This window comes from Erpetoichthys calabaricus, chromosome 7 (assembly GCF_900747795.2).
Source record: "Erpetoichthys calabaricus chromosome 7, fErpCal1.3, whole genome shotgun sequence".
Taxonomy (NCBI): Eukaryota; Metazoa; Chordata; class Cladistia; order Polypteriformes; family Polypteridae; genus Erpetoichthys; species Erpetoichthys calabaricus.
Genome location: NC_041400.2, coordinates 183,197,948 through 183,223,490, shown reverse-complemented (window position 1 = coordinate 183,223,490; position 25,543 = coordinate 183,197,948). Strand labels below are relative to the sequence as shown.

The 25,543-nt window shown below is 41.6% G+C and overlaps 1 protein-coding gene and 2 long non-coding RNA genes across 3 annotated transcripts in view; 1 reads left to right on the top strand and 2 right to left on the bottom strand.

Moving 5' to 3' along the window:
- The window catches only part of LOC127528827 (uncharacterized), a 102,521-nt gene extending 85,344 nt beyond the window's left edge, over nucleotides 1–17,177 (bottom strand). The window contains exon 1 of the long non-coding RNA XR_007935434.1: nucleotides 17,123–17,177. This is a non-coding gene — a long non-coding RNA (uncharacterized LOC127528827). The remainder of the gene's footprint in view (nucleotides 1–17,122) is intronic.
- LOC114654940 (diacylglycerol kinase theta) overlaps nucleotides 1–25,543 on the top strand; it is a 360,676-nt gene that overhangs the window by 212,976 nt on the left and 122,157 nt on the right. The window contains 2 exon segments of the mRNA XM_028805813.2: nucleotides 5,933–6,032; nucleotides 23,023–23,108. Of these exon segments, the coding sequence (XP_028661646.2) occupies nucleotides 5,933–6,032; nucleotides 23,023–23,108 (186 nt within the window).
- LOC127528820 (uncharacterized) lies at nucleotides 2,637–4,300 on the bottom strand. The gene is made up of 2 exons (XR_007935427.1): nucleotides 4,165–4,300; nucleotides 2,637–2,731 (listed from the first exon to the last, which is right to left on the bottom strand). It is a non-coding gene; the product is annotated as an uncharacterized LOC127528820 (long non-coding RNA).

Here is a 25,543-nt window from a genome sequence, read left to right as displayed (position 1 = left end):
GATTGATACACAGAGATGAAAGGCACTATATGATAGCTAGACCAACCGATGGCACTCTGAGATCAATAGCCAGTGAAAGGCACTATATCATAGATATGAAAGAGAAGAACTAAATACCAGTAAGGAGGTATCATAAAATGATTTAGATACAGTATATCCCTGCAATTACTTAAAAGATATGAAAGGCACTCTATTATTTTACATACAGAGGTGGGCAAAATAAGGCTTACAGTTGTTGTGCATGTTATGATTGCTTCACTCAAGCACACTTTAATTATAATCTCTCTATATATAAAATCTAACGTCTGTCTGTCTGTCCGCTTTTCGGGAGAGAACTACTTAACGGATTTAGATCAGGTTTTTTTCTATAATTTGATGGAACATTCCGGTTGATTTTGCGACTTCTCTCATTGCGCTAAGATTCACAGTTCGCTTGCAGGAGCGATATATATTCACGCTAATCCGAGAGAAAGAGGCTGTGGGCCGAGAGGAGGGGGAAGCTTGACGTCAGGAGTGGGGAGCCGGGCAGGGCTGTTTCACTGCTACGTGGGCAGAGCCACAGGGGACGGCTAGTGTAGGACAAATAAATAATACAATAATTAAATAATAATACAAGAATAAACTCTGTGTTTCGCGTACTCACTACTGTAAACCTACTTTTGCCTATTGTAATAAGTGTATAAGTTTAATATGCCACTGTGCTCTGTGCAAATATATTTTATAAATCTGCCTTTTGTCTGCTCACATGCACAGTTGACACAGAGCCAGATTTAGCACAGGGGTTCATCATATAAGAACTGCTAGGCAAGCATTATAAGACAAGACAGTTAGGGACGCAGTCAGACTGAGGACCATTGTATATTTTTGTGTGTCAATGTCAGCATGAAACTGTATTCTGTTTTGCCTTGTTTGGAATGGCATGATTCACCTAAGTGGGAGCCTGCACATGAAGAAAGAGTGTAAAGCCTTGGAACATTGCCCGGCACACCTTTGAAGTCTGACGGACTGATGGAAGATGATGCCATCCGATCTGGAAAATCCTTCTAACACCGTGACGAAAATGGCAGACTCTACACATCGGGCCCCCACTCCCAAACTGGGTTTTACAATTGGCTTCCTTTGTCTGTTATGCAGTGTAAGCCGTCATTAAACAAAATTAAGTTGTTTCCCCTATGTGATTTCTTTCCGGCGTATCACCAAGGGAGTAGTATCGCCTTTTTATATTATATCTATATAGATTCAGGTAATGTAACACGGCGCAATTACAAAAATAACTCATTCCAAGATCTGGATACACTCACCCCTGTATATTGGTTTTCACAGCTGTTTATAATAAGGATCGATAGACAGACAAAAAGATCGAGAGGAAAGTCGTTGTAAATATTTTTATATATACTGTGACTAGTAGGGGCACTGCAGCCTCCCTAACCTCAGACATCACCACACAGACACAGTCCTGGGTTCAGATAAATAATTTATTTAACAATGAATTCCTTTACAGGGGCGGCACGGTGGCGCAGTGGGTAGCGCTGCTGCCTCGCAGTAAGAAGACCTGGGTTCGCTTCCCGGGTCCTCCCTGCGTGGAGTTTGCATGTTCTCACCGTGTCTGCGTGGGTTTCCTCCTGGTGCTGCGGTTTCCTCCCACAGTCCAAAGACATGCTGGTTAGGTGGATTGGCGATTCTAAATTGCCCCTAGTGTGTGCTTGGTGTGTGGGTGTGTTTGTGTGTGTCCTGCGGTGGGTTGGCATCCTGCCTGGGATTGGTTCCTGCCTTGTGCCCTGTGTTGGCTGGGATTGGCTCCAGCAGACCCCCGTGACCCTGTGTTCGGATTCAGCGGGTTGGAAAATGGATGGATGGATGGATGAATTCCTTCACAATGGGTTTCTGATAAACACAATACCTCTTCTCTCTTTCTTTTCCTCTCCTGCACACCTCCAGGTGAGCTTTGTCTTCCTTCCTCCCAACTCCGACTCACCGGATGTGGCAACTTGGTTCCTTTTATCTCGAACCTGGGAGTACTTCTGGTGCCAGGGCGTAACTCCTTCGGAGGTCCCAAAACCCCTGGACCACAGCTGCTCATAGCACCCCCTGGTGGAACCCAGGGACACCAACAGGGTTGCTCTATAGCACTACAACTCCCAGCATGCCTTGTGGGTGTCTGCTGGTGTGCTTCTCTCCCAGGTTGCTGCCACCTAGCAGTTTGAGGGAGCATGTAATTTAAATAATCCCCCTGTCCTTCCAGGTAAAGAATCAGATACCCATCCTAACCTGATCGCCTGTACATGCATGTTGACCATCACAAAACATAGATAGATAGATAAAGAAGATTGATTGAGAAGAAAGTTAGTATGTGATAGATAGATAGACAGAAAAGGCAATTTAAATATTGTGGTTATGTGCGAGAATGACAGGCTCAAATAAGGATAAATTTTGGGGTGCCAACCTGGCCTTCCCTTTTTACTTAACAGTTTAAACAAAAAACAATGCTTAATGCCATGAAAATGAAACAAAAACTGTTATCACCAGAATAACAGTAACTGCTTAGTCTGCCTTCACGTGGGAGAGGAGCTCCTTTGCTGTGGTTGCTCGGGTAAGAAGTGATGCCCCCTTCTGGGTGGTCTTGCTTTTATGGCCCAGGGAACAGAAGAGGCGGAGTCATTTGTCCTCATTGGGCTGTTTCTCTGCACTATGGAAGAAGAAGAAGACAAGACAGTTAGCGGCACTGCCCACTCTTGGTCCAGGAAGGTACCACATAAAGGGAAGGAACTTGGAAGGTGACATTCTGATGTGCATGCGTGACAATATAGATAGGTACATACAGTGCATCCGGAAAGTATTCACAGTGCATCACTTTTTCCACATTTTGTTATGTTACAGCCTTATTCCAAAATGGATTAAATTCATTTTTTTCCTCAGAATTCTGCACACAACACCCCATAATGACAACATGAAAAAAGTTTACTTGAGGTTTTTGCAAATTTATTAAAAATAAAAAAACTGAGAAATCCCATGTCCAAAAGTATTCACAGCCTTTGCTCAATACTTTGTCGATGCACCTTTGGCAGCAATTACAGCCTCAAGTCTTGTTGAATATGATGCCACAAGCTTGGCACACTTATCCTTGGCCAGTTTCGCCCATTCCTCTTTGCAGCACCTCTCAAGCTCCATCAGGTTGGATGGGAAGCATCGGTGCACAGCCATTTTAAGATCCCTCCAGAGATGTTCAATCAGATTCAAGTCTGGGCTCTGGCTGGGCCACTTAAGGACATTCACAGAGTTGTCCTGAAGCCACTCCTTTGATATCTTGGCTGTGTGCTTAGAGTCGTTGTCCTGCTGAAAGATGAACCGTCGCCCCAGTCTGAGGTCAAGAGCGCTCTGGAGCAGGTTTTCATCCAGGATGTCTCTGTACATTGCTGCAGTCATCTTTCCCTTTATCCTGACTAGTCTCCCAGTCCCTGCCGCTGAAAAACATCCCCACAGCATGACGCTGCCACCACCATGCTTCACTGTAGGGATGGTATTGGCCTGGTGATGAGCGGTGCCTGGTTTCCTCCAAACGTGACACCTGGCATTCACACCAAAGGGTTCAATCTTTGTCTCATCAGACCAGAGAATTTTCTTTCTCATGGTCTGAGAGTCCTTCAGGTGCCTTTTGGCAAACTCCAGGCGGGCTGCCATGTGCCTTTTACTAAGGAGTGGCTTCCGTCTGGCCACTCTACCATAAATGATAGCAGCATGACAAGAGTGGCAGAAAGACAGCAGATGATCCGACGGCATCTCCTTAGCGTGCGTTCAGCCACACCCCCTTCACAACGCGAACAGCGTTATACATCCTGCGAGAAAGAGATGTAACCATGCCTGGGGCCGGAAATAAAGGACAAGTATTGTTTGTACAAAAGCTTTAAAGTAAAAGTGAAAATAATGCATATGTAACAATTCCCATGAAAATAACAATCTCTTTAAACTGTAGATAGATAGATAAACCAAATAGGGGGTAGGCGAGTGAAGCGAGCAGGGAGCAGAGCCCCCTAGTATTAGTGATAGACAGGAATAGCACTGTGTTGGAATAATGGAGAGGAGATTCACTATGTAAGATTGATAAGGCACCATGTTATGGATAGATAGGAATAGGACTGTACTGTATAACATGGACAGGAAAGGCACTATAATAGATCAATTGATAAGAACGACACAATGAGACTGATAGATAGTAAAAGGCACTATATCATAGACAGATATAAAGGGGAGACATTAAGTAACATTAATATTATTAACAGATGTCGTAAAATTATTTAAATATATTCCACTATTAATTTTAATTGGGGTAGATAGTTCTTTTTTTTTTATTAATTTTTATTGTAATCATTCCATACAAATAGATCAATTTATAACCAAACAAAATTAAAGACAAATCAAACCCCACCCCTGAGAAGGAGAGCTTAGCTAAGGGAGAATTGCTTAGGGCTTTTTAATAAGACAACAATAAGCAAAAGAAAGGGAGAAATAAATATATATGTAAAATTAGAGATGGAGAAGGGAATTAAATGCGGTAATAGTTATTTCTCTTATTCTAAAATAATATTGATCAGATCCTGCCAGGTTTTGAAAAAATTTTGTACAGATCCTGTAACTGAGAATTTGATTTTTTCCAATTTCAAATAATCCCCGCACTTCCAGGTGTGACGGAAGTGCTGAGGCACAGGGCTCCAAAGGCATTGGGGCGCCCCCTGTTGGTGACCACGGGCCCCTACAGGGTTGAGCTTCAAAGCTCTGTACCCTTGGTCCCCGTAGGTAGCAGGGCGGTCGCCCCTGGTCCTCCAGGGCGTCCCAGCCGGGTCGCCCCCCCCCCCCCAGCCACCTGCGACAATAAATTGATAGATACTTTATTAATCCCAAGGGGAAATTCACATACTCCAACAGCAGCATACTGATAAAAAACATTAAATTAAAGAGTGATAACAATGCAGGTATAACAGACAGTAACTTTGTATAATGTTAACGTTTACCGAGTACCCCCCACGGTACGCCCTTCTTACCTCATCAGGTAAATAAGGAACCACACCGGCGCAGGCCTTTGTTCTCAGCGCTTGACGTTGACTACCTGAATAGATGAGTCTCAGCGTGTAAAAATCCATGTCCAATTAGTAACAAGTGTCCAGGGAACGAGTCCACGTAAAAGAAAGTGGTAGGAGTGATCAGTGAAATAGAGAAAAATAGAGAAAAAGGTAGAAAGATAAAGTCATACATGGAGCTGCTGGAAAGGCTGCCACTCGCGGCGGCACCTGAGTCACTACTAAGATCACAGTATATCTGACAGCCACTATATCAGAGAGTCGTGGTCTTGTTCGCCCCCTCCATCGCCTTGAGATGGTGCAGCCTGTGATTGGTACTAATGTATAATTGAGCAGGTCCTACTTACCCCCTCATTCACTCACTAACCATACCCACACCACCTCCCCACAGTGGAGTCCCAAGTTAACGTAATCTGAATATCATTGGGAATGTGTGAGTAAAGTCTGAATGCCTAGAAAACAACCTGCCTGGCCACAGGGAGAACATGCAGATTCGTCGTAGACAATACCTGGGCACAGGAATCAAACCCGGGATGCTGGATTCATGAAACACCTTCTGTGCCATAGTGCCTCTTCTTGACTTTATGCACCTATGATTGTTTTTTTTTTAAAGCTCCTTGACGTGTGAGTGCTGACACAAAGAAATTTTATATTACAGTGTATTAAAAACGACATTACAGAAGACAAAGATGATGCAGTCGAGTTAAGCGCCGTCGGGGAGAGCATGACATGCCGCAGATGGAGGCTTTCATTAGTGTGTTCTGTGCACCTTAATGTGAGTTGATGGACAGAGAACCCCTCAGCCACTCTGAAAAAGCTAAGATGTCTTTGTTTTTTGTTTTCTTTTCCATGTCCTACAGATGCCAGTCTCCCATTGTTTTGGTCCTCCTGGCCACAAGAAGAAATTCTGTGCCATCTGCAGAAAGCAGTTGGAGGAGAGCTCCACTTTACGCTGTGAAGGTATGGTATTGGCTCGAGTCCCCACCCCAGAAGGTAGGCCAGCTGGCCAACTTGTCGTCGGGTCACAAAGGTTATGGAGGAGAGCAGGAGATGACAAATAAATGAGCAGCCTCTTCTTCTCATAGTTGTTTTAGCAGTTTTCAGTTGTTCTTTAGTAACAAAGGGACCCGAAGTGTCATCTCCTCAACTGCCGCATAGAGCTGACTTCCTGTGAACATTTACTAAATAAATGATGCGGGGGCGAAAAAGCTTCATCAGACTGTCCGCCCACAACATGCAGTACCAGCTGAAGACCAAAACTAAAGCCTGCCTGTACAAGTGTGCAGTGGGTATTTCTGCTTGTATTCCAGCATGTGGGTAGAGGCCTGCGGGAGCTTGTGTGCGATGCTTCATTTACTTTTACTTGACTCTGGGACCGTATGACGTCTTGGGTTTGAATGCCATACTTTGTCGTTGTCAGTGTGGTGTTTTTGCAAGTGTCTGTGTGTGTTTTCCTTGGGGTCTTCTGGATTTTATCCCACGTATTGGTTAGTTTAACTGGAGACCTTATTAGATACATTGCAAAGAATGATTACAGGGTGCAAGCTACGAAAGCAACGCAAGCAAGGTGGAGTTGTACTACTACTAGATAATTCAGCCTGCAGCTAGACTAAGACACAAATCTGAATTCTAAACCCTTTGTCAGTACTACAGGAGCTATCCTGTAGAGCAGTTCCAAAACATTTCATGGAAAGGTACATTTTCGAAAGATGCCTAAGCAGGAGTAGGTTGGGTGCAGTTTGAATACACAAAGGGAGATCATTCTACAGTTTTGGAGCCAGAAAGGAGAAGCATCATCCAGTCTTGGCACATCTTGCAAGAGGAGAGATGGTCAAGACAGGCCAAGGCAGGATAGAGACTTCATGAAGTGACAAGAGGAGCAACCAAAGACTGGAGCAGAACCATTCAGAGAAACATAGGTCAAGACAAGAGTTTTGAACTGGATCCTTGCCACAACAGGAAGCCAGTGAAGAGCCAGAAGCAGAGGAGTAGCAGGAACGACTTTCACAAAGCATTTGATAAGATGAAAAGTTGGGCATCAAACTAAAAGAAGTGGGAGTTCAGGGTGTGATGTGTAGATGAGTGAAGAATTGGCTCAGACACAGGAAGAAGTGGGTGATAGTGCGAGGAACCTTATCAGAATTGGCCAATGTTAAGAGGGGTGTTCAGCAGGGGTCACTGCTAGGGCCAGTGCTGTTTTTAAAATACGTAAATGATTGCAGTAACAGGGACTACTAAGGAGGTCCTGAAGGACTGAGAAATTGTAGAGAGAGAAGTACTGCTCAGATTAAATAGGCTGAAATCAAACAAATCACCAGGAGCAGATAATATTTACCCTCGAGTTCTTAAGGAGGTTAGTGAGTACAGATATAAACCCTTCACGCATGTTCTTTGGAAGTCACTGCAGACTGGGGAAATTCTGAAGGAATGGAAAATGGCAAATGTTATCCTGTTATATGAAAAGTATAGTATCAAGTCAATGAAACTTCTGGGCTATTGATTTGGTCAGTTAAGTAGCAGAAGGGGTTGTTAATCAGTTTCAGCTGCTTTGGTGCACTAGAGGGGCAACAATGAGACGACCCCCAAAACAGGAATGAATGGTTTAACAGGTGGAGACCACTGACATTTTTCCCTCCTCATCTGTTTTTTCACTCGTTTTGCATTTGGCTACGGTCACTGTCACTACTGGTAGCATGAAGCGATACCAGGACCATACAGAGTTTGCACAGGTAGTCCAACTTCTCCAGGATTGCACATCAATACGTGCCATTGCCAGAAGGTTTGCTGTGTCTCCCAGCACAGTCTCAAGGGCATGGAGGAGATTCCAGGAGACAGGCAGTTACTCCAGAAGAGCTGGACAGGGCCCCTCGTAGAAGGTCCTTAACCCATCAGCAGGACTGACCAGTATCTGCTCCTTTGGGTAAGGAGGAACAGGATGATCACTGCCAGAGCCTACAAAATTACCTCCAGCAGGCAGGCCACTGGTGTGAATGTCTCTGGCCAAACAATTAGAAACAGTCTTCATGAGAGTGGCCTGAGAGCCCAATGTCCTCTAGTGGGCCCCGTGGAGCTCGACTGGCATTTTCCATACAATACCAGAATTGGCAGGTCCACCACTGGCGCCCTGTGCTTTTCACAGATGAGAGCAGGTTCACCCTAAGCACATGTGACAGACGTGAAAGGGTCTGGAGAACTCCGTGGAGAACATTATGCTGCCTGTGACATAGTTCAGCATGACCGGTTTGGTGATGGGTCAGTGATGGTCTGGGGAGGCATATCTATGGAGGGACGCACAGACCTCTACAGGCTAGACAACGGCACCTTGACTGCCATTAGGCATCGGGATGAAATCCTTGGACCCATTGTCAGACCCTATGCTGGTTCCTCCTGGTGCACAACAATGCCCGGCCTCATGTGGTGAGAGGATGAAGGAATTGATACCATTGACTGGACCCCACGCTCACTCGCCTGACCTCAATCCAATAGAACACCTCTGGGTGGGACATTATGTTTCGGTCCATCCGACGATGCCAGGTTGCACCTCAGACTGTCCAGGAGCTCAGTGATGCCCTGGTCCAGATCTGGGAGGAGACCCCCCAGGACACCAGCCATCATCTCATTAGGAGCATGCCCCCAAAATCCCCCGACCCCAATGTTGACAGGCATGCATACAGGCATTTGGGGGCCATACAAACTACTGAGTACAATTGTGAGTTGGCAAAATGGATTAGCCTGCCTGCCGCATCATTTTCTTCCTTTGATTTTCAGGGCGTCTTTGAATTCAGCCCTCTGTAGGTTGATAATTTTAATTTCCATCAAACGATGTGCCATCCTTTCGTTCCTAACACATTACCTAGTCCACATCAGTAGAGATAGCCAGCAGGATTTTTTTTCCCATTGAGATCTGATGGGTTTTCAAAGTGTTCCTTAAATTTTTTTGAGCAGTTTATATAATGATTTGAATAGGAATATAAGTAACAAGCTGGTTGGATACCAAGCTAGGTGATTGATGGATAATCGAGAATCGATCATTACAGAAGGACTTAGATGGCATACAGGTTTGGTCAGGTTTGTAAGAGATGAAATTAAATTTAAGTAAATCTAAAGCATTACTCATAGGAAGTAAAAATGTGAGGTTTGAATACACAGTGGGAGGTTTAAAAATTGAAAGTGCACCTTATGAGAAGGATTTAGGAATCTTGTTTTTGGATGTGGTGAGAGAGGGCATGCAGGTGGTGGATGTGACAGAGCATGATGCAGAGGACAGGAAGAGATGGAAAAAGATGATCTGCTGTGGTGACCCCTAACAGGAGCAGCCGAAAGTAAGAAGAAGAAGAAGAAGTGGACTTGTCACCATCAGCTGCCAGACAGTGTTCAGAAGCCATTAAGAAGGCTAGCAGAATGTCAGGTTATATAGCGCCTTGATGTGTGCAGTACAAGTCCAAGGAGGTTCTGCTCAAGTTTTATAACACACTGGTGAGGCCTCATCTGGAGTACTGGGTGCAGTTTTGGTCTCTAGTCTACAAAAAGGACATAGCAGCACTAGAAAAAGTCCAGAGAGGAGCAACTAGGCTGATTCAGGGGCTACAGGGGATGAGTTATGAGGAAAGATTAAAACATCTGAGCCTTTACAGTTGAAGCAAAAGAAGATTAGGAGGAAACCTGTTTGAAGTGTTTAAAATTATGATGGGAATTAGACCAGTGGATCAAGACTGTGACTTTAATATGAGTTCATCAAGAACATAAGAACACAGTTGGAAACTTGTTAAGGGGAAATTTTGCACAAATATTAGGAAATTTTTCTTTACACAGAGAATAAGTGACCAAGTAGTGTGGTAGAGAGTAGGACTTTAGGGACTTTCAAAACTCGACTTTGTTATTTTAGAAGAATTAAGTGGATAGGACGCATGAGCTTTGTTGGGCTGAATGGCCTGTGCTCGTCAAGATTGTTCTAATGTTCTGATGAAATGAGGGACACAGAACACCAGTCGAGCAACTGCAATCTGAAGGAGCTAGAGAGTCTGCTAGCAATTGAAGGAAATCCTGCCAGGAGAGAGTTGCAGTAGTCCAGCCGAGATAGCACCAGAGCCTGAACAAGTAGTTTCATGGTCTAATTAATGAGGACAGCTTGGATCCTCTGAATATTATGAAGAGAGTTGTTTGGTTCACTGAAGAAGTATATTTGATGAATGAAAGTGAGGAGTCCAGAATTAGTACAAAGCAAAACCCTGGATTCTAAATTTTTAGAAGTTAGAGATAAGCAAGTAGTGGTTAACAGTGTCAAACACTAATGGAAGGTCAAGAAGGATGCAGACAGAGGACAGGGAAGCTGCTCAAGTCAGAGCATTAGTGACTAGAAGCAGTGCACTCTCAGTAGATTGAAGAGGGTGTAATAGATTGCTGTCCGAGAGAACAGAGCAGAGTTGTTTGTGGACTATGAGTTATAGAGCCTTGGACAGGAATGGTACAAAGGGGGGGACGGGATGGAAATTCTCAATGCAGATGGGTTGAGAGGTTTCTTGAGAACAGGATCCTGCAATTCATTGCTGAAACCGCTATTGGAGAAGTCTAGTCAAAAAAAATAGCGACCCCATATAAAAATGGGAATAGCTATGGAAGAAGAAGAAGATGGAGAAGAATTCACTGCCAGCCTCCCATGCCCCAGAACTGATCTGAGCATATTCTGTGATGCTAACTTGTGTGGGCCACTCTGAAGAGACTGTAAGAAAGTGTCACAAGCCTGGGTCCAGTGCAGGGATGCATGTGGTCAATGCTAACTCATCTAACTCACTTCCCTCTCCGCTGTCTGCATCCTTCTCGACCTTTCATCAGTTTTCAACACTGTTGGACACTCCTTGCTTATCTCTTAGAAGCCGGCGGGCTTGGATATGGTTGCACCTCTAGTCCTCTTTTTAAGTACAGTACTGCAAATGTCTTAAGACACTTTGGAAAGTTCACCAAAACATTTGTCCTGGGCAACTATTTTAGTGCGTCAATAGTAAAGAGCCCATTTTTGGAGTTCTAAATATTCCTTCTGCAAAAAGAGAAGCAATACTATAAGATCTTTGAATGTCCTTAAAGAAAGAAATTAGCATATACAGTAGTAATAATAAAGTACTTTCCATTTAAAAAGTGTGAGATCTTTGTAAGGTGCACAGCCCACTGCTTGATGAAGGTGCTAATGATCAGAGACATCATGTGTAGGGGGAACCGAAACAGTAAGAGCTGTGTGGAGGGAATTAAACTGGGAAAGGGGCCGCCATACTGTGGTCGATGTGACAGCTTAACTTGCAAATCCTGCAGCGTGGCAGAAGTGAACATAAGTGGTCATCCTGCATCATCGAGTGCATCAAGTGTCTCCAGATGTGCTGTCCAGGCTCTCCTGCAAAAGCACAAATAAACGGGCAAGGTTGTGGACTGTGGTCAGCTCCGAAATGTAATTCCCTTCGACACTGGAAGATGTCCAGCACTACTGCCAGCTTAGAACTAGCAGAAGCCAATGGGACCCTCCATCCAAAGTAGTCCTGTCTGAAGTGGTCTTCATGGAAAGTGTTTACCAAAAAGCTATTCAAGGCGTGAATAAAACCAAACTACTCACCAAGGCAAAGACTGGGGTGAGCAGGAGCTTTAGACTGATGGGTCAAAACTGGAAATGTCTGGCTACAACAGAAGGAGGTAAGGCTGGAGAACATTCATGGGTGAACGTCAGCAGGTGACAGCAAAACACAATGGAGGTTCTGTACAGGACTGGGACTACAATTCCACAGACAAATTTGGTGATTTGATCAAAACTGATAGCCTTCTCACTGCTGAGAAGTACAGGTAGACTCTTACCCATCATGCACTACCATCAGGGAGGTGTCTAAATGGTCCCATCTTCATTCTGCATGCATAACAGTGAAACAAAAGACACAGCCAAAATCATATGAAGAGGAACAGGGAATCCTGCAACTAATCTCCACATCATTGAGCCAAGGTGGCTTTTATGAGTAAGACAGCCAAAGTGTGCAGTGGAATTGTGGCAAATTCTTCCAGAAGCCTGGAACTTCTAACCACACAAGAACCACCAGAAACTGCATGCAAGTGGACCTAAGAGAATTGCTAATGTTTGTAAGGCTAAGGCTAAGGGTGGCCACGACATATATATTATTTTTATTTGATATAGTTTGTTAATCCCCAAAGGGTAATAGAGTGGAGAGTCAGCCATTGTACAGTGCCCCTAGAACAGTTGTCAGGTAAGGGGTCTTGCTCAAGCACCCAGTAGGAGTAGGATCCCTTCTGGCAATAACAGGATTTGAAACAGCAACCTTCCTAATACCAGCACAGATCTTTAGCATCAGAGCCACCACTCTGCCATTGATGACTGTTTCTGTTTACTAAGACGTTTACTGATCAATTAAAAACTATTCGTGTCATTTTTACTTTCTCATATACGAAGTATAGGGAAAGTATTGGAATCCTCCGAAGATTTGATGTCGAGATTTTGATGAATCGTTTCAGTATCTGAGATCATGTCTGGATTTGTAGGGGCATGTCTTTGGAGGGTGTGACCTTCGACCAGTTACCCTACAGGGTTAAAAGTCGCTTAAAAACTTTAGTGTTATAACCAATCTGAAGGATTCCAAAACCCTTTCACTTTGTCGTTTGCTGGTTTTCGACTGTCGCTAGTATTTTTTTCTTGCAATTTGGCATTGGTTTTTTTGCGTCTATCGCTCCAATTTTTGACACCATTTGCCATTTTCCCGCCATCACTAGTTTTCTAAAAGAACACTGAAATGCGAAAATTGGTATCAGTACCGAAATCGACATTTTGATATCGTTTCAACACTAATAACTACTTTCACAGAATACAGTTTTATGATTTTCTGGTTAGTTTACAGTGCCAAACATCATTAAAAGTATGAGTTGGAGGTTTAAACTGTCTAGTTCTGTCAATGTTTTGTAATTCTATTTTGGTTTCGCTGTTGTTTTTTAAAAGCGTTATTTTTTGATAACCCCCACAGTGCCATTTTATTGATATTTTTCTGGTGCAGGTGACACTATTTTGGATTCTGCTGCATTGCCTATACCGATATTTTTTTTGCAGCACTCAATTACCATCACAAGTTCACAGGACATGGTGAAAAAGTTACTAATGTGTGTTTGTTGCCACCCATATGTCTAGATAACTCTAAACAAAATTTGTGTGTTATAATAATGTATATTTGTAAGATTTGGGTGCTTCAGGTTCTTGCTAGTTTAAAAGACATTTTTACTTTCTCGTATGCAAAGTGTAGGGAAAGTATTGTAATGTCCAAAAATTCAACCACGAGATTTTGACGATTCTCGATGCGTTAGAACCCACTGAGTCAGATTTACTTTCTTGTAGGGAAAGTATTGTAATCGTCCAAAACTTTGATTTTCGATATTTTGATGAATCTCGATGTTTTAGACCTCCCTGAGTCCGAAAATACCATTTTTGGATTTATGTCTCTCTGTGTGTGTCTGTGTGTATGTAAACACAATAACTTGAGTACGCTTTCACTTTGGTCAACCAAATTTTGCATTCAAGTATTAGGTACAAAACATAGATTTCTATCAATTTTTGAGCTATTTCCGCTTACATTAAAAATTTGATAATTTCACATTATATTATGGTAAAGCACCACATTCTAAGTATTTTTTGTCGCTTTGCATTTTTTCGAAAAACAACTGGTTTTTGAGATAAACTCTATTTTCCGTTTGATGTTCAAATGGTGATACGTATTTGAGAACGTTTTTGCTTTACGTAAACATAGTTTTGTGTACACATTACTAAAGTCTCTTCCAACTTTTGACCCACTTCTGCTTATAGATTTCTAACAATGTTTGAGTTATCTCCGCTAACATTAAAAATTTGACAATTTCACATCATATTATGGTAAAGCACCACATTATAAGTATTTTTGTTGCTTTGCATTTTTTCGAAAAACAACTGGTTTTCGAGATAAACTCTATTTTACGTTTGACGTTCAAATGGTAATACATATTTGAGAACATTTTTGCTTTACATAAACAAAATTTTGTGCACACATTACTAAAGTCTGTTCTATCTTTTGACCAACTTTCGCTTACTGAAAGCAGTAATTTACCTGAATTGTTCACCAAAATAAAATTAGCATGGCAAATTTTTTATTCATGCAGCTGCAGAGTCCGATTTATTCAACTTTACTTTTATAATAATTGTTCAATATATTATGAATTTGATTTGATTTGTTGCTGATGGTTCTTTAATGTACATAATACAGTAGAGTCTCGCTTATCCAACCTTCGCTTATCCAACATTCTGTATTATCCGACGTCCCACCGCCAAAAAAAAAACGCATCAATCGGCAACAAGAACTGTAAGTTGCGAGCGTGAGCGTAGTCTATTTTTTGTTGCTAAGTTCATTTTTTCAGTTAAATTTTTCTGTTGTTTTGTTGTAAAACATGATTACAGTAGATTATGTAGCTGGCCCTCTCTGCCGTGCGTGTCTCTTTCTCTCTCGCGCGCGTCTCTCTCTCTCTCTCATGTGCGCGTGCTTGCGTGTGTGTCTCTCTTTCTCTCGCGCGCACGTGTGTGTGTGTGTGTGTGTGCGTGCGCGCGCGCGCGTGCGTGTGTCTCTCTTTCTCTCGCGTGTGTCTCTCTCTTGTGTTGCATGTGTCTGTCTGTGTCTCTCTCTCTCGCGCTCTCTCTCTAACGCTGCACAGGGAGAGACTGAACATGTGAGGAAATTATCGGCGCGCACCAACCGAAAGGGAAGCTGGCTTGTTCCTATACCGAGTGTGTGGTCGTGCACAGAGGCAAAAGTTTGGCGAACTTTTTGTTCATAACCCGATTTGTACTTGTTCAGAGATGTTCGTGAACTGAGGTTCCACTGTATTAGGCTCGTAATGTGTAAAATTATAACATAGTTTGACGTTTAATAGGCTTTTTCTTAACACCTCCCATTATCCAACATTTTCGCTTATCCGATGTTCTGCCGGCCCGTTTATGTCGGATAAGTGAGACTCTGCTGTATTAAAATATAATCATTGTCTTGCGGGTTACTCCTCAAATATCCATCCTCATATCTAAGTATACAAGAAAGTCTAGGAGAGACTTCTGCCGATTTTATTAGTTTGTGTTTGGCTTTGGTATTTTGGTTGGATCTCATGGTCCTTTTTGTAAAGACAGTGCCTTGATGAGGGCCCTGGTAAGGCATAAGCATTTTGAAATCACCATTGATGCTGAAAGGTCTCAATTAGCACTGATAAGATCTGCTGCTCGCCTCTGATAACTAAGAGTTGCAACATAATCTGCATCAATGGAGGCAGTGGGCTGCATTGTGTAGCATCACCGTTGTCACATATCAGGTTCAGAGCTGCACAAGTAAAACTTTGAATTGTCCTTTTAAGGCAATTTCACGCCTCTTTCATTTGAACTCTAGAACAATTTCCCTGAAAGTCCGGTTTGTTAAGTTAGCTGTGAACACGCCAATTGCACTCGGGTGCAGACCAAAACAACCCTGCAGTGGGTTGCATTACTATGAATGTGATTTGATGTGGGACTGATCTAACTGCATGAAACTGTGTGTGCTGTGGTCATTACACTAAGCATCTGCTGTCTGTAATCAGGGAATTTAATTCATAGCCTAATGACTTGAGGGTTAATGTGGAGGATAAAAAAAAGACTAAAAAGGTAAAAATTCATCCACACAAAAATAAAAATGTGACAAAATTTGCGCAGAAATCAGCCCAATTATCAGTTATTCAGAGTAAGCCTGGTAACCCTGATACATGCCCCTCGCACGTGTGATCATACAGCAGTTGGAAAAAGAACAAAAAAAAAGGTGCAAACTCACTGGTCGATCAAAAAACATACAGGGGTGCGGAGAAATGAATAGCAGTGCACTGTGAGACCAATGATCGACCCCCTAATCTTACACAGGTGTAATGCAGCTAAGTAGATACACTAACTTTGACATGTGCAGTAAAAGTTAATCAAAACTTCCAAAGTAACCATTATTAACAAGTAGTTATAGATGAGTTAAAACAGAATACAAGTGATCTGAGTTAACTTAATGTGAATTTGCGTTCATATGGTGGGAGCTGGTGAGTAAATACGCAACATCATTCAGTTAATTGAAACTCGCCTGACACGTCTGCTGTCATAAAAGTAACTCACATCAGGGCTGTCTTAATGCATGGGCATGCTGGACAGTTGCCCGGGTGCCCCACGTTTTTTCTGATGCCTATGTATGTTTCTGTTTTGCTATTAAAACAGGAGCCCCAGTGCTCTACTTTGCCCGGTGGCCTATGGTGCTGTTTAGACGGCCCTGACTCACATCAGTGTGTGCCCTCAGCAGGGCTTGCCTTCTTTTGTGCACTTGTCCATTTTAAACATGTCCTTTTCGTACCAAGTGTAGTGGCGCATGCTTTTCAAGTATTTTTCCAATTGTTCAGTATTAAGAGGTCTTCTGCCCAGGCTCTGTTTGGTAAATAAACCAAATAGTTTTGGAAAATATGGCGATACGTTAATCCAAAGATTTTTGACCCTCCTTGATGTTTTTTCCCCCCTGGAAATCCTCATTGAAAGAAGTCCACAGGATGGTTATTAGTATGTTTAGTTCAGCCGAATGTGTGTTTCAAACGGCATCCGAACTAACTAGAAATGTAGACAAAGTAACAAAACATTCCCCGATTTGGAAAAAATCAAACAGACTAGGAGTGTGCAGACACCTTTAATCATTCCTTGTGAATTTTTAGAAACAATATTGAAGTCTTTCAAAAAGGCAACAGTGAACTTAAAAGACTTCCACAGACATTTAACTCCGCCCTTGTCTTCCTGGAATTAAAAAGAATTAAAGCACTGTTGTTGGTGGTGGTGGTGGTGGTCTCGTGGCCTGGAACCCCTGCAGATTTTGTTTTTTTCTCCAGCCGTCTGGAGTTTTGTTTTGTTTTTTCTGTCCCCCCTGGCCATCGGACCTTACTCTTTTTCTATGTTAACTAATGTTATCTTATTTTAATTTCTTATTTTGTCTTTTATTTTTCTTTTCTTCACTATGTAAAACACTTTGAGCTACTTTTTGTATGAAAATGTGTTATAGAAATAAATGTTGTTGTTGTCTTCGGAAGTGTCAGGTTTCAGAGGAATGGGGTTCTGATGTCCGTGAGTGTTCTGCAAGACACAGAAACTGCTTGTATTAGTCAGTCAATCACATATAAAGGTTTTTATTACCGTGAGATATGAGACTTGTGCAAAACTGCAGATGATCCTGCATTTGTTAGGCTGCTATCTGTGCGAAAGTGTGTTTCTCTGTAACTGAACCAGCTCTAGAAAGCAAAAACTCAATTGGTTTGTGATACTGTGTAATCGTGTGTTGATCGTTTCTCCTCACAGTCACCATCATTTTGCATCTATTGCCTGAACGCACATCAGAATGACTAAAAATCAAGAAAATGAATAAGAAAGGAAACTTCTGACTTGGCAGCCCCAGTCCCAGTGAGGCGCTATACAGGTGTATTACTGTTGGTATAAAGAAGTCCCCGTTGTGTTTCTTGACACACTTTGCTAAATAAATTATTAGCTGGAAGTCCTCAGTGTTAGTGTGTCAGAGAAAGGATGTGCAGCATTGTTCATAATGGTTTTAATTCTCTCCTTTGGTATGACCTCCAGGGGGACCAGACTCCATGCTATAACTGACCCTGCCCCTTTAATTAGCTTGTTGATTCGGTGGGCCTCTCTTGATTTGATGTTATCAGCCCAGCACACCACAATCTAGAAAATCACACTGACCATCACAGACATGTAGAAAATGTGAAGGATGTCACTTCTCACATTAAAGGTACGCAATCTCCTATAGAAAATCCTGCTCTGCCCCTCCTTCTATAGTTCCTCTGTGCAATCCAGCATGCCATTGATGTGGACCCCCAGTTATACTGGTTTAAGTGCACCACCTTGACATCCACTCTTTGAATAGTGATGCACTTAGTGGCTCTTTGGTGCGACAAAAGTCAATAAGCAGTTTCTTGGTTTTGCTGATGTTAATTAAGTTCCAGGCAATTCTCTTTGGATCAAGAAACAAACCTTTCCACCTGTCTCCTCTCCTTTGTCTCATCCCCTTTGTCAATACACCCCATAAGTGCAGAAATATCTGAGAATTTCTACAAGTGACATAACCTGATGTTATATTTATAGTCTGAGGTGTTTATAGTGAAGAGAAAATGAGACAGCACTATTCCTTGTGGTGTAACAGTGCTGCCCACACAGTCCTTGAGTCTCACAAACTGCAGCCTGCCCGACAGATAGTCCATTATCTAGGACACCATAGGCCCATCTACCTGCACTTCTCAGAGCTTACCCCTTAACAGGGATGGTTGGATGGTACTGAAAGCACACTTCATTTCCATAAATTCCCTTCCCAGCACAGCGCAGTTTGAGTGTTAACATGGCTACTGTTTTTATGCTGAAATATTTATCAGGACATAGTCTATGATCTTCCCCAGATCACATGAGGGAACTTTGCAAATTTTGGCAGAGAGGTCCAAGGGTGTGGATTTCTCTACCAGACATATATCCACACACAGACTTTGAACAATATATATTAGATAAAAAGTGAAATATCATATTGACACATGTGTTCAGACCATTTGCTATGACACTTGAAATATGGCTGTGGTGCATTCCATTCTATTGATCACCGTTGAGATGTCCGCAGTCTCATGTCTACAGGAAGAAGAGTTCCACAATTTAGGGGCCACAGCCTCCAACACTCAATCACTTTTAGTCTTAAGTCTGGTGTGTGGAACAGCTAACAAACTCTGATCAGAAGACCTCTAAGACCCTGGATATAGTACAAGCTAAGCAATGTAGGTAGATGTTTGACCATGTAGAACTCTGAAAGTGAGAACCACGATTTAGAAATGAACTCTGAATTTCAAGGGAAGCCATCGCAAAAATAGGATTTTAGAAATTGTTGCAAATTTATTAAAAATAAAGAGGTGTGGGAATCTTAATACACAAAACAATTTAATTTGTAGTATCAGACGTAGTATATGATCCTGAAGGGTACTATGTCATGGTGATGGGAAATTTATTTCAATCTAAAGTAATTTTGATAAATGTCTACACACCTAGATGATAGAGACTTCATCCAAAATGTATTTGCATCTATTCCTAATATGGACACTCATAAAATTATAATGACTTTTTGTTTTAAATTCTAACATGGATAGGTCTTCACCTGTAGTGGTGATAACATCTAACACTGCAAAATTAATCACACAGTTTCTCCATGGATCTGATAGAGAACATTTCTTTATTGACAATAATTTATTGCTCATTATCAAATCTTGCAAGTGTGACACTACTGTTTTCTCCAGCCACATCCCTCTGATCATTGATCTTTAATCACAGTGCCCTTACACACTCATCTCGTAGCTGGCGTCTTAATCCCCTGTCATTAACTGATGAAAACTGTACAGAATTAATCTCCGAGGAAATTAATTATGTTTTTTTAGAGACAATGCGTCCTCAGAGGTCTCCGCAGGAATACTCTGGGAAAGTCTGAATCAGGCGGTGGTTTAAATTATGTTTTTTTAAGTTTGACATGATGGTATGGAATGTTGTTTTTTTCAAATAATATCAATAAAAAAAAAAAAGCTGAAATACCATAGATGCATCACATTCTACTGATCATCATTGAGATGTTTCTACACCTTCTTTGGATTCCACCTGTTGTCATTTCAGTTGATTTGGCATGATTTGGAAAGGCACACAGCTTTCCATAGAAGTTCCACCATTTGACAATGTGTATCAGAGGAATAACGTGTCTCTGGTATTGAATTCTAGTTTGTTTTCAGAATAAACACATCAAAGCAATTTCAAAAATCTGATGTGCTAGCTTAATTCCGATTTCATATATGAAACCAGTGTGAAAAACTTAATAGAGAGCTGCTCTGAAGTTCTGAGTAGCAAACAAAAAATATTTTTTTGTAGACCCGTGAAGTCAGAAGTGTAAAACATATATTAATGATCCAAATAATAATAATAATAATAAAAAAATGCTACTATCGTATATGCTATGAAAATCTGTCTTTTGTGTGGAATATCTTGAAGCATGGTGAAATACACAGTCCAACATCACAGTCGGGACACTAGTAGTGTTATTCCTTGTGGATTTTCTTTCCAGACTGATCAGCTTTTGAACAGCACACTGCACATGTGCGATTAACACAAGTGTCACTTTCAGATTCATCAGAATCACTTTCGATTTTGCTGTCCATTTCAATTTTACTGCTTGAAGACAGATTCACTTCGTCATCACTGCTTGTATCACCTTCAAGAGTGTGCAACACCTGAGCCCCTGGAAAACGTTTCTTACAAGACGCCGTTATGAGGCTAGGAGAAGCCGGGTAACACTCGGGCCTGACGCTTATGCATGACACACCTATAATGTTTCCCGAGCAATGCTCAGCATTAACTCTGTTAGCACTTTTACAGCCCGAGTAATCCTCGGGTTTAATGCTTATGTGAGATGCGTTTATACAGTTGCCCGAGTAATGCTTGGGACTAACACTTTTAGCACGGTTTTTACAGCTGAAGCGACGCTCAGGTTTAACACTAAGGAGGTTAAATAAATTTACCATGTGATTACAACATAACGAAATGTGAAACAAAGCTTAGGGGTCCGTAGGTGAAGATATCTGAAGGTGCCACAGATGACATAAAGATTCAGAGAAATTTCAAATCATTTCTCAATTGGTGCCAATAGAGGAAAGCCAGGTGCTTTGGAATTGAGTTGTCTCCAAATTAGTATTGATGGAGACAGTTGGATGTGTTCAGTTCTCAAGAGCTGAGTACCAACTAGAGTTGATTGACATCGTTGAACCTTTGGGACTGCTAAGAGTCATTGTGAATGATGGCGGCCGGTGCCATTACCTGAGCAGGATGCCTTTGTAATGTGGAAGGACAGGGGGAGATGACTTACGAAGGGCGTTATCTCCCCCAAACTGCTGTCTGGCAGTCCCCTTAGGGTGTAACGGTCCCTCGGAGTCCCACAGGGCTATATGGAACTTGGTATTGGTCGGCTCAGCCCTGTTGGGTTCCAGGGATGCCGCCAAGGGAAGCTGCAGAGACCTACTTTGGGGTTCCGCCGCACCTGGGAGTAATTCCAGGTCTCCCTAACGAGCCACCTGAAGTTCTCCCAGGTGTGGCTTAAAAGGAAACAGCTACCTCACAGAAGAGAGCCTAAATTGGGAGGAGGTGGATGAAGCTCAACTATGAGGTGTAGAGAAGGCTCTGGAAGAAAAGGACAGTGTTACTGCAGGTATCATTCTTTGGAGACTTCTCTGGTTTCCTTTTCCTAAATAAAGGGGCTTTTGTTGGACAAAACTGATGTCTCTGACAGTTTGTGTCGGATCGGGGCGGCAGGTGTACCCCCTGGTTATCACATAATATCATTTATTTGTATTGCTTCATGTTTTATATTTTATATTATTTTATATTTTACTGCTCCACTGACAGATTGAGGAGATCGTTCCTCCCCCAAACTATGCAACTCTTCAATTCCACCCTGGGGGTTAAACGTTAACATTATACAAAGTTATTGTCTGTTTTTACCTGCATTATTATCAATCTTTAATTCAATATTGTTTATTGTATCAGTATGCTGCTGCTGAAGAATGTGAATTTCCCCTTGGGATTAATAAAGTATCTATCTATCTATCTATCTATCTATCTATCTATCTATCTATCTATCTATCTATCTATCTATCTATCTATCTATCTATCTATCTATCTATCTATCTATCTATCTATCTATCTATCTATCTATCTATCTATCTATCTATCTATCTATCTATCTATCTATCTATCTATCTATCATATAGTGTGTATTATATAGTGCCTTTCACATCTATCTATCTATCTATCTATCTATCTATCTATCTATCTATCTATCTATCTATCTATCTATCTATCTATCTATCTATCTATCTATCTATCTATCATATAGTGTGTATTATATAGTGCCTTTCACATCTATCTATCTATCTATCTATCTATCTATCTATCTATCTATCTATCTATCTATCTATCTATCTATCTATCTATCTATCTATCTATCTATCTATCTATCTATCTATCTATCTATCTATCTATCTATCTATCTAATTTAGATGTTGCAAGATCTGTTCTGATGGAGAGAGCTGGTTACTTTGAATTCATCTCCTAATTTGTATTGATTGACATATTTGGATGCTTTGGATTACCAAAAATCATTCAATGGTTAGCATCAATGTTGAATGCATTAAGTCAGTATTGATGGGGAAAGCTAGTTTCTTTAGATTCTTGAATGTCATTGATGGAGACGACAACTGGATTTCTTGAATTACGGAGGAGTGACAACCGGGGCTCACAAGCATCAAGACCACCTGTAGACCCACTAAACAGCTTACATTTTGACTGTTATTGTATCACATTTTTGTTTATAGCTTTTTAATGTTACTTTAATAAAAAATGTCTTTGTTCCTGTGACATTGACCGAAAAAGTGAACCTGAAGTCATGAATTAACTGACTTTCTGACAGAGTAGTGATGCGGAATTGTAGCTCCTTGGAGATTCTGTGCTGCGGTAGGCCGCACCTTTATTGGTTGCACATTGTGACTTAATTCTAGTGTTTCCACCATTTTTCCTGCTGTTCATATATTCTTATTCTTGCAGATTTGTTTTCATGTGGTGACTGTACCTTCACTGGCAAAACATAACCCTTTCCCTCCCTGTGTGGTTTTCTATTTTGGTACAGTTCATTTAAAAAAAAAAAAGAAGAAGAAGAAGCAGCAGCTCTTGGCTCATTTTTGGTCAAGTCAGTTGCTCATTTGAGTATTTCTGTTAGCGGGAGAGTTGAGAACTTTTCCGTTTCTTAAAGACAAACACCAAGCGCTCACACGTTTGTTTATTTTGTCTTCACAGTGTGTGAGCTACATGTGCATGTGGACTGTGCTCCCTTCAGCTGCAGTGACTGTCGGCAGTGTAACCACGATGGCCACCAAGATCATGTAAGTGTGACTTAGCTTGTTTAATGTGCAGGAGCATCAAAGAAGAGTTTCACATAAACAAGTACAGTTTTGAGCCTTCTGTAAAAGTGGCTGACTGGGTAGATGTGCTCTTAACCAAACAATACAATACAATGCAAGTTATTTTTTGTTAAGTGCTCTTCATTAAATGCAGGCGCAGAGCACTGTGAACAATTCTTTGTTAAAATACAAGATTAGATTATACTAATTGCTAAATACAGAACGGGTGCACATATAAATATAGATTTGTTAAAACACGCAGAGAACAAGGTAGAGACTGATTAAACATAAATGGAAGCCAAAAATATGTATCCATTAATTAATTGATGAACTATGGCCAATTAACAACGGTGGAGATTAAAATTGTACAAGAGAAAGTCAAAAACAAAGTCAAAGTCGTGAAGACCTCAGCCAATTGGCCGCCTACCCGCTCCTGGGTTTTCTGTAGTGGAGTCTGTGCTGGCTGTCCAATCTGATGAGAGAATCTTTCGGTGTGATGATCCCAATGCTCCTTTATCTGAAATGGCTTTTCCATACACAGGAGAGCAGCCTGGCAGTAGAGTAGTGGCATCAAGTGCCACATTCAGATACTGAGAAGAGAAGCAGAATAGAGAAGGGATAGTAAAGGTTTAAAAATGTTGTATTACTTATAATTCTGTACAAATGACTAACAAACGGAAATGCAGTACAGACAGCTAATCAGCAGCTCTAGTCAGGGTATGCTGGTCTAAAGTCGTGAGTCTTCAGCCCAGATTTAAAGGCTGAGACTGAAGGGGCACCTCTTATCATAGCAGGCAGATCATTCCACAGCCTCGGGGCCCTGTAACTAAAAGCTCGACTCCCACTGTTATATCATTTAAATCCTTGGAATCATAAGCAGGCCAACATCTTGAAATCTTAATGTGCGCTCTGGTTTGTAAGTAATGACTACCTCAGATAAGTAAACATTTAAGGCTTTACATGTTAAAAGGCAGATTTTGAAATCAGCCATGAACTTAACTGGGAGCCAGAAATGGAGTTCTGTATTGTTCTTGTAATAGTTCTTGCTGTAGCATTTTGAATTAACTTAAAGCTGCCGAAAGAATGATTGGAACAGCCAGTGATTAATCCGTTGCAGATGTCAATCCTGCTAGAAATAAATCCATCCATCCATCCATTTTCCAACCCGCTGAATCCGAACACAGGGTCACGGGGGTCTGCTGGAGCCAATCCCAGCCAACACAGGGCACAAGGCAGGAACCAATCCTGGGCAGGGTGCCAACCCACCGCAGGACACACACAAACACACCAAGCACACACTAGAGACAATTTAGAATCGCCAATCCACCTAACCTGCATGTCTTTGGACTGTGGGAGGAAACCCACGCAGACACGGGGAGAACATGCAAACTCCACGCAGGGAGGACCCGGGAAGCGAACCCGGGTCCCCAGGTCTCCCAACTGCGAGGCAGCAGCGCTACCCACTGCGCCACCGTGCCGCCCAGCTAGAAATAAATACATGAATTAATTTCTCAGTATCCCATATATTTAGAAAAGTCTTAATCTTCAAACATTTTTAAGATGGATATTTTTGTAATGTGTGTTTAGAACGACTTGTCAAAGATAACGACTCCATTGTGTTCTGATTCAGAAAAACGAATGGTGATTCCAGCTGAGCTAAAGAGCGACAGAATGTTGCTGCGGTCAGCATTATTCTCTCCAATAACTACAATTTCTGTTTTATCTGTGTTCAAAGACAAGTAGTTCTCATCCATCCACTCCTTTAAACTCACTTGACACATTTAATCAAGAAAATCATCAGAGAAACCTTGTTTAGTCTAAAAGAAAGGTATAACTGGGTGTCATCTGCATATGAGTGAAAATTACTGTTCTTTTTTCTAATGAAAGTTCCCATTGAAGCATATAAAGTGAAAACAGTAAAGGTCCCAGGACTGAGCCCTGCGGGATGCCATATTTAATTTTGTAGTGAAATAATGGAGTACTGTCAGCACATTCTAGGACATACTCGTAATGATTTGATAAATAAGAACTAAACCAATCAAGGACAGCGCTCATGAACTCAATGTCAATTTCCAGCCAGCATTATAAAATAGAATGGTCAATGGAGTCAAACACCGCGGAGAGAATATCAGAACGTCATTTACAACACGCGTTAGTGCTGTTTCGGTACTATGACCAGTGCCGAAGCCAGACTGGAATTTCTTAGATAAATTGTGACATGTAAGGTGAGACTGAAGCTGCGTGGCAACTACTTTTTTTCGAGTATTTTAGGGAGTACATTTGAAATGAGTCTCTTTAATTACTAAGCGTATGTGGGTCTAGCTCTGGCTTTTTTAAGTAATGGTCTGATAACTGACACTTTTAGTTCATGAGGATCTGCGCCATTCAGTAATGAACTATTGATAATGACTGAGAAA